At 32.3% G+C, this 11,773-nt stretch overlaps 2 protein-coding genes and 1 pseudogene across 3 annotated transcripts; all 3 read left to right on the forward strand.

The window, feature by feature from the left end:
• Positions 1 to 365: 365 nt before the first annotated feature.
• Positions 366 to 4,387, forward strand: LOC105795323 (probable jasmonic acid carboxyl methyltransferase 2). Of its 2 annotated transcripts, none has more exons than XM_012624899.2 (4): positions 366 to 521; positions 1,403 to 1,822; positions 2,152 to 2,412; positions 3,950 to 4,387. In XM_012624899.2, exons 1-4 carry the CDS (start codon positions 447 to 449, stop codon positions 4,316 to 4,318), a joined length of 1,125 nt encoding a protein of 374 aa, XP_012480353.1. In that variant the 5' UTR covers positions 366 to 446; the 3' UTR covers positions 4,319 to 4,387. The 2 variants fall into 2 exon arrangements, with proteins under 2 accessions (XP_012480353.1, XP_012480354.1); XM_012624900.2 differs by having other exon boundaries at positions 380 to 521; positions 1,201 to 1,822.
• A 149-nt stretch (positions 4,388 to 4,536) lies between these two features.
• Positions 4,537 to 8,320, forward strand: LOC105796040 (probable jasmonic acid carboxyl methyltransferase 1; annotated as a pseudogene).
• A 1,239-nt stretch (positions 8,321 to 9,559) lies between these two features.
• Positions 9,560 to 11,459, forward strand: LOC105795322 (protein HYPER-SENSITIVITY-RELATED 4). Its single transcript, XM_012624898.2, has 2 exons — positions 9,560 to 10,573; positions 11,073 to 11,459. Exons 1-2 carry the CDS (start codon positions 9,560 to 9,562, stop codon positions 11,457 to 11,459), a joined length of 1,401 nt encoding a protein of 466 aa, XP_012480352.2.
• The last annotated feature ends 314 nt before the right edge of the window (positions 11,460 to 11,773 follow it).

The following is an 11,773-nucleotide window of genomic DNA, read 5'->3' on the forward strand; positions in this document are numbered from 1 at the left end:
TTATTCCTTTTCAACCATCTCCTTTTAATGAGATAAAAATAATATTTAATTCCTGAACTTGATAGCTCTTTTCAATTTGATCCCTGAATTCTTTTTGTCCATATTAATCTTGGAACATAATATGAATTGGATTCCATCAATGTATGATGACATCACCTAAAATTTTGTTTTGAGAGAATTGGCATAAAAATTTTGAATTCAAAGGGTGAGCATGCATTTATAATTTGACTCCCATATTCCCTGCTAGGCTGAGGTCCTATTACCATAAGCTAAAAATATATATTTAAAAAAAAAAAAGGGTGAGCATTAAATGATGGTCCTAGATGTTGATTAGTGCCTATAAATACAATGAAAATGTATTCAGCTTAAGACAACCAAAGTAAAAAAGAAATTGGAGTTAACTAAGAGCCTTAATTAGTTTTCCATTTTTTTTTCAAAGTATAGCAATGAAGGTAGAGCAAGTTCTTCACATGAATGGAGGAGTGGGCGAATATAGCTATGTCAAAAATTCTTCTCTTCAAGTTACTTTCTCTCTAATCTCATGTTTTATTTTCATTCTTTATATATATATATATATATATATATATATATATATATATATATATATATATATATATCTTTTGATATTTGGTAGTTATATTACATTTTGATTAAATTTAAAGTTCAAAGTTCAGATCGAACTTTAAGGGAGTTTGTAAGGGTTAGGGCTCTTTAAAATAAAATTTAATCTTTTTGCTCAATGATGTTTGAGATGGACAAGATTGGAAACTGGTCGAGGTACCCGTCCGGAGAATAGTATTGAACTAGTTGTATTGAGAATTGACATGACTAGAGTTTATTTTCATCATTTTTATTTTTCTCTTATTATCCGGTATCAGGGGCAAAGCTAGAATTTTTTTAAAGGGGATCAAGATTAAGTTATAGAGAAGGGATTGTTTGAAACTGTAATTCCACATCATTCCTATTCATTTTCAATAAGAGAATGACAAATTAGATTTTTTTCTCTTGATTTTTAGCTTTTTTCTCCTCAAAAAATTTAAATCTAACTAAAAATGCTAAAAATTAGAAGGAAAATCTAATTTCATAATTGTTTTGGCTTATATATTTATGTTTTCAAAAGGACTAAATCAAAATTCTAATATTTTTTGGGGCCAAACTATAATGTACCTATATATTAACTTAGGATTTTATGAAATTTAGGAGGTCTAAAGCAGCAATTTTTAATTGAGGGGGTCCCTTGCCTGCTCCTCCCTTCTCCCCGGTCTTCTAGTCTTATTGGATCTCAGAAGACAAGCTCTTCCAACACTGTTTTTCCTACGTCCACATGACTTGAACCTGAGGTCTTAGTGAGTTTCTTTGATATATATATATACACTTTATCCTTTTTGTTCTTGGGTTTCAGGGGACAGTGATATCAATGGTGAAGCCAATGCTTGAAGAAACCATAACAGAGCTTTGCAGTGCGATGCTGCCTGGTGCAGATTGCTTGAAGGTTGCAGATTTGGGTTGTTCGGCTGGACCCAATTCTCTTTTAGTGGTGTCTGAAATCATAGACACCATTGACGAAACTTGCCGAAGGTTGAAGCATCCACCGCCATGTTTACAAGCATTCTTGAATGATCTTCCTGGTAATGATTTCAACGCCATTTTTAAGTACTTGTTGCCGAGCTTTTACGACAGATTGGAGATAGAGAAAGGCAACAAGTTTGCTATAAACAAATGCTTCGTTGCGGGAGTTGCTGGGTCTTTCTATGGCAGGCTTTTTCCTCCTAATAGCTTGCACTTTGTTCATTCTTCTTATGCCATTATGTGGATCTCCAAGGTACATTACACATATACATACATAAGTACTTAGGCATGGAATATCGTTGAAGTTAATTATCAATCTGAAAATGCACCAGAATCAGGATGACAAAGTAACCTCAACTTGTCGAGTTTTGTCGAGGTTTGTGTCGGTGTCGGGTTTAAATAAAATCTTAGTATAAAGAAAAAAATGTAAACTTTTAGGGCAAACGGGTTAGTGTTAAAAGAGTTTTTTTTGTAATTCATGATCGGATTTGGGTCAGCGTGATATTGTTGGGTGGAAGAATTACGAATCTTAAATATAAATTGTATAATATATACTTAGTAATCAACTCATTGATTTTGTAGGCACCAAAGGAGTTGGTTACCAAAGCAGGAACAGCATTGAACAAGGACAACATTTGTGTAGCCAAAACAAGCCCTCATGCAGTGTTTGAAGCATACTTGGATCAATTCAAAAGAGATTTCACATTGTTTCTAAGGTGTCGAGCCGGTGAGATTGTCCCCAATGGTCGCATGCTTTTAACCACCATGGGCAGCATCAAGAGCAATGATCCCCTTACCATCTGGGAATTTGTTGGATTGAAACTACATGACATGGTCGCAGAGGTACCATAATTTATTCATTCATTTATTCGGTTAATTTCATCACGCATCATCAATTATGACCTAAATTTTAAATTAATCTCAACTTTTAAAATATTTTAAATGAATCTTCAAAGCGCAAGTCTTGTATCAATTACATTTTTCTATCAATTTAATCGTTAGTTTAGATTTTAAATGTTAATTTTAATATGGCATGAACTATATATATATGTCTAAAACATGTATCTGCTTCTGCTGCATGAAAATTTAAATTTGATATGTTATGAAATAAATTTTATTTTATTCAAATTGTGTTTAGATAAATAATAACACCAGTTGCATATTTATATTGACACCAACGTCATATCTTTTTAATGGAAGTATACAGCCAATTGCATAATTGATGTTGACAGCAACTTCATATCAATACGTGTCTATCTTATCATAAAAAAAAAGATAATCACGTAATGCATAAGTGGAGTTTTTTAGATTTTATAAGTAAGGTTAGGAGTTGGCAAGTGTCTTAATGGGATGAAATTATTTTATGGACCCTTCACACCGAGAAATTATTTTGTGGATCTTTCCCACCACATCAAACATGATCCCTATCCAATTATTTAATAATGTTTCAACAATTTTTTCTATGTCATTAACACATAATTTTAGTAATTTATTTACTCTAAACCCCGAATCCTGAACATTGAACCTTGAACTCCAAATTCAGAACCCCGAACCATGAACCCTAGACCCGAACCTAAACCATGAATCCCGAACCGTAGCATCGAATCCTAAACATTGAACCCGAACCGCGAACCCCGAACCCTAAGTTCAATGTTCAGGGTTCGGGGTTCAAGTTCGAGGATCAAGTTTAGGGTTCGAGTTTAAGGGTTCGGGGTTCAAAGTAAAAAAATTACTAAAATTATGTGTTAGTGAAGTAGAAAAAATTACTAAAATGTAATTAAATAATTGAAAAGTGACCATGAATAATGTGGTCGGAAAGGTCCATAAAATAATTTCTTCTTATTAAGTATAATAAAATATTAAATAAATAAACTTATACTACTATATATCTACTCACCCTTTATCATAATCCATTAACAATGGTGCATACAAGGCTTAATTGAGGAAGATAAATTGTCATCTTTCGATTTGCCATATTATGCAATAAGGACTTAAAAGTTTTTTTTTTCAATCCTAAATTTGTAGTCTATTGGTTGAGTATTCATTTTTTTTCGAAAATCATCTGGGTTCAAATCATAGGAGTGGTGCCTAATGTGGAGGTGGTAGTAGGAGCCCTACCTCCATAAAATGAAAATTTTCAATTTTAATCTTTTAAATACATTTTAAAATTACACTTCATCCCTAAATATCAAAATTTTGATTTATTCCTTCAAAAAATTATAAAAATATAAAAAATATAACTAAAATTTACCCCTCAAAAATATTTTCTGACTTTACCCCTATAGTGTGTTTGCAAGAGTGATTTTATACCAATGAAATATCTTTCATGTCGGATCCACAAAAATTAAACCTCTCGAAATATGTTTTATGGTGCATGCAGGGGTTGATCGAGGAAGAAAAATTGGGATCATTCAATTTGCCATATTATGCAGCAAGTACAGAAGAAATCAAAAGTGTGATAGAAGCTGAAGGATCTTTCAAGCTGCAGAACATGGAGGTTTTCAACGTGGATTGGGACGATTACATTAAAAAAGCCGACACCAAGCAGGTGGTGGACAAGACAACAAGAGCAACAATGATTGCAAAAGACATTAGAGCAGTTGGTGAACCTATTTTGGGCAGTCATTTTGGTGAAGACATCATGGATGACTTGTTTCGTAGGTTTAAAGAAGATGTCTTTGACTACATGGGAACACATAATGGTCAATTTGTTAATGTAGTTATGTCATTGATAAAGAAGGATATATAATGTATTTGAAGGTTTTTCAAAGATGGACTGATTGATGGATATGATTAATGGGAATCGATTTTTAAGTAATTTAATGTTTTTTTTAATTCAATCAAAAAATGTTTGATTGGTGAATGTGATTTCATCATTGAAAATTGAAGAAATTGATTTTGTTTTGTTTTGTTTTTAATTTAGTCATAATCAATTTATTGGTGAATGTGACCTAAGGAGCTCGCAGGATGGAGACCACGTGTTCTGGTAGGCAACCCAGAATGGAGCACGTGCCCAGCATGTCCGAGGTCCGCTCAAAGGGTCAGTCTTAGGAATAGTGAGATCAAGTCATGTACAGTAGAGTAATGTCATGGACAGTGGTATTATATATAAATATTTGAATGTTCTCATTAATAAGATATGAGACAAATTACTCAACAACAGAAAATATCAATTTAGTGTAAACTAATTTGTGTTGTTTGGGTGGCCATTCATTTTTTGACTTTTCATTTTATTGTTTTTAAGTCTGTAACAGGTGTTTCCTTCTCCTTTTATTTAATAGTATCAGCTGATCTCTTTTCAAAAAAAAAATTTGTGTCAAGTTGATTATCCGATTATTACTATTCAAATCTATGTCGAATATCTGAATTTAAAAAAATTCAAAATTTCAAACATTAGAAAATTTAGTCCATTTTAATTTAATAAAATCAATTAATTTTTACTTTAATAAGTACTTGAATTTTATTGATAGTAAAATTAACCAATATTTTATTTCAATAAAAATATTGAATAATTAATTTTAGAACTTTTAAAGGAAAAATATGGGCTCACCAATATTTCATTCTTGAAAAAACTCAATTCAATGTAAATATAAAAATTAATAGACAAAATCAATCAATATTTAATTTAATAAAATTACTCAATTAATGAATTTTAGTTTAATAATAAAAATAATTGAAATTTTATTTTAACGTTGAACAATTTAAAATTTATTCACAATAGTTTATTTAAAATTATATATATATTTGCTAAGCAAATTTGATTTTATTAATAAAAGGAAAAAGTACAAAGGTGCAAGAAGCTACAACCAAGCCACAAAGAGTTAACACCAAGTTTAGCAAGGGAATCAGCTATACATGATTAAAAGAAACACTGTTAATGTCACCGATGGAATGATCAATCTCATTAAAGATCCTCCATAGTTTCCAAGGTCGACCATATTCTTATATTGATTCAGACTCAATCACCAAAGACATGCATCGAGACCATTGGGAGAAAATTGCATGGAGTTCGGCACTATTAGAGCATATATAGAACACCTAAAGGGCCAGAGAAGAGACACTTTAAGTTGCCTGAAGCATCCCTTAAAACACCTCCACGGCCAGACGGTCCCGGTTTGCCATGAGACAAGGAATTTAAACGAATTCGAAGCTGGAGGAGTCCAAGACATACTACCTCTGTACCGAGAAATCGAGGCACCCAAGTCACAAAAGAGAGGACAGATCCACCAGCATGCTTCTTTAATCGATTCATGGCCTTCCAAGGCATTGATCCAGAACATGGATCTCATTTTACAAAGGAACAAAGCCTCCAAACCCTTCCAGCCCTTGTTATTAAAAACCGAGTCATTCTTTTGCTTATATCTCGAGCTGTTTATGAGTATAAAATGTATTAATATCACGTCTAAATATACTCCATCGGACCTTTTAGTCTCAGTTAAAAAATTATGGTCAATTGAATCTCACCTCACTAGTGCGATCCAAAGACAACCTCTACCTTCAACGGGAGGATTTTTTGCTTTGAAACACAACTCTTTTTGCCATCCAAAAGAACCCTAAATGCGGATTTTTCTTTTCCTCCCGACTTTTTTCAAATCCTCGGGATTGTTATTGTTCAAATAAATATAGGTAGATAATAATGTCTATAAATACAATGAAAGTACATCAAATCTAAAACAATCAAAGAGTGAAAAGAAACTAGAGATCAAGTTCTACACACGAATGGTGGAGTGGGAAAATATAGCTACGGCAATAGTTCTTCTGATCAAATATACATACGCTATTTCTCTCACTATCTTTCACTATCTCGTATTTCATTTCAATCTTTTTTCCACATTGGGTTTCGATTAAATTTAGAGTTGAACGAGGAAACCATAACAGAGCTTTACAATGCAATGCTGCCTGGTGCTAAAGAGCGGTTGAACTTTGCGGATTTGGGTTGCTCAGCTGGACCCAATGCTCTTTTTAGTGGTGTCTGAAATCATAGACATCATCGACGAAACATGCCGAAAGTTGAAGCATCCACCGCCATGTCTACAAGCATTCTTGAATGATCTTCCTGGGAATGATTTCAACGCCATTTTTAAGCACTTGTTGTGTTGCTTTTACGAGAGAGTGAAGATAGAGAAAGGCAAAAACAAATGTTTCGTTACGGGTGTTGCTGGGTCTTTCTATGGCAGACTTTTTCCTCCTAATAGCTTGCACTTTGTTCATTCTTCTTATGCCATCATGTGGATCTCCAAGGTAGGTACATACATACATACATACATATACATACATACATACACTCTTTCATGGGCATGAAATATGGTTGAAGTTAATTATCAATCTGAAAATGCACTAGAATAGGGATGGCAAAATAACACAAGTTGTCGAGTTACCATCTAATTCTAGAATTGGGTTTGGAGTAGGATCAGGATAGAAATCATAAAATCAAGTTAAAATCTGGGTAAGCAAAATAACCTAAGCTCGTTGGGTTCCGACCTGATCCTATAGAGTTCTCATTTTCCTTCTCTCTGAAAAATCGAGTTACGGGTGAAACTGGTAAGATGAGATATGAATTCAATTAAAACTTTGGGATTTAAATTAGTGTCAAGTTTAAATCAAAATTACTTACAAAATTCTATCAAAATACCAAAATGAGATAGAAAGATTACTCTTCTCCTCTTCTTCAAGGCACTTCAAACTTAACTCCTCCTATATTAACAATACTCATGCCAATCGAGTTAATACTAATATTTAATACTTAAATTGACTGTTAGACTAATAAATTGACGTGATTGATATGATACTAATAATTTGATAACTCAATTAAAACATTTTAAAATTTAGAGATAAATTTTAATTCTTGATCAAAATTGTGCCATACATGTTGAAATTGTGATTCGGATTTTAAATTGGGTTTTCAAGACATTTAGACACTAATGTTTGCTCCAATATGACATACAATATATTTAAACAGTTTTTTAACATGCAAATTCTAAGTTATTCATACGATAGTTACACTCGTGTTTACAATTTAGTTCACTGTTTTACATACTCTCTATTGTCATATTTAAACTAATATTTAACGCCTGAATTGATGGTTAAGATAACAGAATGACGAGATTGATATAATACTAATAATTTAAAGATTAAATAAATTTATTCTAAAATTCGATTTAGGGATTGATTAAGGAAGAAAATTTTGCATAATTTGATTTGCCATATTATGCAGCTAAGTAAAGAAGAAATTAAAAGCATGATAGAAGCTGAAGGATCTTTCAAGCTACAAACCATGGAGGTTTTCAACATGGATTGGGACGATTACATTAAAAAAGCCGACACCAAACAGGTGTTGGACAAGACAAGAAGGGCAACAATGATTGCTAATGACATCAAAGCAGTTGGTGAATCTAGTTTGGACAATCATTTGGGTGAAGACATTGTAGATGATTTATTTCGTAGGTTTAAAGAGGATGTCTTTGACTACATGGAAACCCATAAATGTCAATATGTTAACATAGTTATTTTATTGACCAAGAAGGTTGAAATTTATTTTGATTTAGATTTGGAGATATTTTAATTATTAATTGTTTTATATTTTATAATATTTATAGTTATTCAGATGTATATTATATATATTAAGTTAATGTAGTTATTTTTAAAAAGTAATATTAAGTGTATCTAAAATTCAAATTTTAATGCTGATCAAGTGTTAGCTTAGTTGATATTGATATTGTTAAAATTTATTGAAGGTTATAAGTTTGAGTGAACTTAAACATCTTTGAATAAGTGTTATTACTTTGGGGTTGGAGTCATAGAGTTGTTCATGTGTCGGCCCACCCGGCCCAAAAGTTCGTCCAAAAAATAGGTCTGAAAGTTGGGCTTAGGCAAAAAAAGACCCGCTTAAAAAATGGGTCGAGCCTCAAGTAAGGGTTTTTTGTCCCAGGCCCAACCCAATCCAAATTTACCATAAAAAAAAAACCTTGTTGTTTTGTTGTTGTTTTCTCACTTTTTGCCATTGTTTTGCTACTATTTTATTGTTAATATTTGGATATTGTATAACATTTGTTCTATTATTAATTTTACTACTATTTTAGATGTATTTGCTTATTAAGTTGCACTTAGTGTTATTTAAATATAAATACTATTTTTAATTTGTTGGGAAACATTTATTTTAATATTTTTAGTGCATTTGGTGTATTATATTTTTAAAATTTTTTATATAAAAAATATAAAAAAATTAATACGGATCGGGTTTGGGTTTTAGCATTTTTATCCGTGTTGGGCTTGAACAAAAATTTAGGCCCATTTTTCGAGTATCAATCAAGTCTACAATTTTGTTAGAGCCCAGCCCATGGACAACTCTAGTTGGAGAGATTAAACTTTGTATATTAACTCTCGGGTATATTTATATTTATTTGGTAACTAAATTTTTCTTTGAGACCGATCTAATACTTAAATTTGGAAATCGTAAGTTAGCTTGATTTTTTTTAGGAAACCAACTAAAATTCTTAAAATATGATAACATGGCACTAATAATCAATAGCATGATAACACATGTGAATCTCACATTTTGATATGAGACAAAAATAAAAATTTTAAATATTTTGTTTTTATTTTTATTTAGATTAACTAATGAAATTGATAAATTTATGTGAAATTAAATTGTAAGGATTAAATGAATATAATAAATAACAAAATCCAGAATCTAACCTAAATTTTGTGACTCCATGAAACTAAAATGGATTCAAACATGAATTTCATTTGTTTGCATATGGCAAGAGGAGAACAAGTGCCAAATGTATTCAAATCTATTCAACCCCAAATACATACAAAAGCATGAACTTGGGGAGAATCGAAAGACAGCCTTCCTACAAAATTATTACCAAAATCGAAACTCTTGTTTTTGTCATCACACAATCTGCTTTTAAATCTTAAATCCATGGCAGCTACAAGAAAGCCATTGATAGAGGCAAAACCAAGAAGAAGAAAAAAACACCCACCAAACATGTTTGCCAAAAACAACATACCCTCAGCCCAAACAGTTATGTCAACAGTAGCTTCATTTGCTGCTTCAGCCATGGTTATTCAAACAGTAGCTCGTAACCTATTACCATATGAACTTAAAGCTTATATCTTCAACAACATAAGTAAGTTTTTCAAATCTTTTTCCTTTCAGATAACTTTAATCATCGAAGAATTCGACGGTTTAACGAGAAATCAGATATATAGAGCTGCTGAAATTTATTTAGGTACCAAAACCTGTTCTTCCATGAAGCTTTGTAAGGTAAGCATGGGTGAAAAGGAGACTAAGATTGTTGTTTCCATGGCCAAAAACCAAGAAACTGTTGATGTTTTTGATGGGGTGAAGTTCAAATGGAGACAAGTTACAAGACAAGTTGAGTCGAAAAACGTTGTGTTTCAAGGTCAGTCTTCGAATGTTCGGTCCGAAAAACGATCTTTCGAGCTTAGTTTCCATAAGAAACATAAGGAGAAGGTTTTGGATTCGTATTTGCCTTTCGTGTTGAAAGAATCTAAGCGTTTAATGGAAGAGAAAAAGACATTGAAGCTACATACTTTGGGTAATGATCATATGAGAAGATACGTTGGTGGAGCTGAAACATGGCAACCGATCAAACTCGATCACCCTGCGAATTTCGGAACACTGGCAATGAATACTGAGCTCAAAGCAACGATAATGGAAGACCTTGAGAGGTTTGTGAAGAGGAAAGATTATTACAGGAGAGTAGGGAAGGCATGGAAACGAGGGTATTTGTTGTATGGCCCTCCTGGTACCGGCAAATCGAGTTTGATTGCCGCGATGGCAAATTATCTCAACTTCGACATTTATGACTTGGAACTCACTGATATTCATACAAACTCTGATCTTCGGAGAGTACTCATCGCAACTGGAAACCAATCGATACTCGTAGTCGAGGATATCGATTGCGGCCTTGAGTTGCATGATCGGCAAACCGAGCCACAACCCAATGTTGCTATCAAGCCAAAGAGATCAAGCCAAGTAAGCTTTTTAAATTACCGGTTGAAATGGTAGTTTTTAACCTCAACATTTATACATTTATACATTGTATCAATTTAATATTAATTTTGAAAAAATTAACTCTCAACATTGACATAATTTAAATTTATTTTTTACAATTTTGGCTCTTTTTTATGAACCTTTCACCTAAAAACTAAAAACAAATTTATCAACTAAATTTAATTAAAATATACCCAAAAAATGAAAACACTCAAAACTCAAAATTATAATTTTCATCCTTTCTCATTCATTTAAAATAAACCTTTAATGAAAAAAAACAAATTACACAATACATAAATATTGAAAGTTAAACATTTTTAGAATAAAGACTAAACTGACAGAATCTATAAATGTTTAAGAATTAAAAGTTGTTATTACGATAATTTTAAAACTATTACCATTAACAAGTTAATGACCAAAATTTTTTTTCTAATTTCTTAAAAATTCTTAGATTAACCTTTTATGTTTCTGTTTTCCATAGGTGACACTATCTGGATTGCTGAATTTCATCGACGGACTTTGGTCAAGCTGTGGAGACGAGAGGATCATAGTGTTCACAACGAACCATAAAGACCGGTTAGACCCGGCTCTATTACGGCCGGGTCGGATGGATGTTCATATCCATATGTCGTACTGCAGCCCTAGTGGTTTCGACACATTGGCAGTTAATTACCTTGGGGTAAATGATCATCACTCTCTTATGTCCATAACCAGAGAGCTGTTGGCTAAAACATCAGTGACACCTGCAGAAGTTGGTGAGCAGTTACTTAAGAATGCGGATCCTGAAGCTGCATTGAAACGCCTAATTGACTTCCTCCAACAAAAGGTAAAGGAAGAAGATGAACTTCAAGTAAGTGATAAATCGTAAATAGACGGTAAAAGTATCATAGAGGCTCTTGTATTAAGAGTCAAATTGCATTTTACTCTATTCAAGAAATGAACAAAGTAATCCCTATACATTATATCAAAGAGCAAATTAATCTTTTCTGTTAAAAACTAACACGGTTGATAAAATAACCAGACAGTTACATACCACCTCATGCTGACATACATAAACCTACTTTTAACAATAAAAATGAATTGATTTTCTAACAAAAGGACTAGTTTACTCTTAATCTAGCTTACAAAAACTTTGAATAAGGAGGGATAATGCAATCCGACTCATAGAACAAGGGCTTTCAT

The sequence above is a fragment of the Gossypium raimondii genome, chromosome 3, assembly GCF_025698545.1.
Source record: "Gossypium raimondii isolate GPD5lz chromosome 3, ASM2569854v1, whole genome shotgun sequence".
NCBI lineage: Eukaryota > Viridiplantae > Streptophyta > Magnoliopsida > Malvales > Malvaceae > Gossypium > Gossypium raimondii.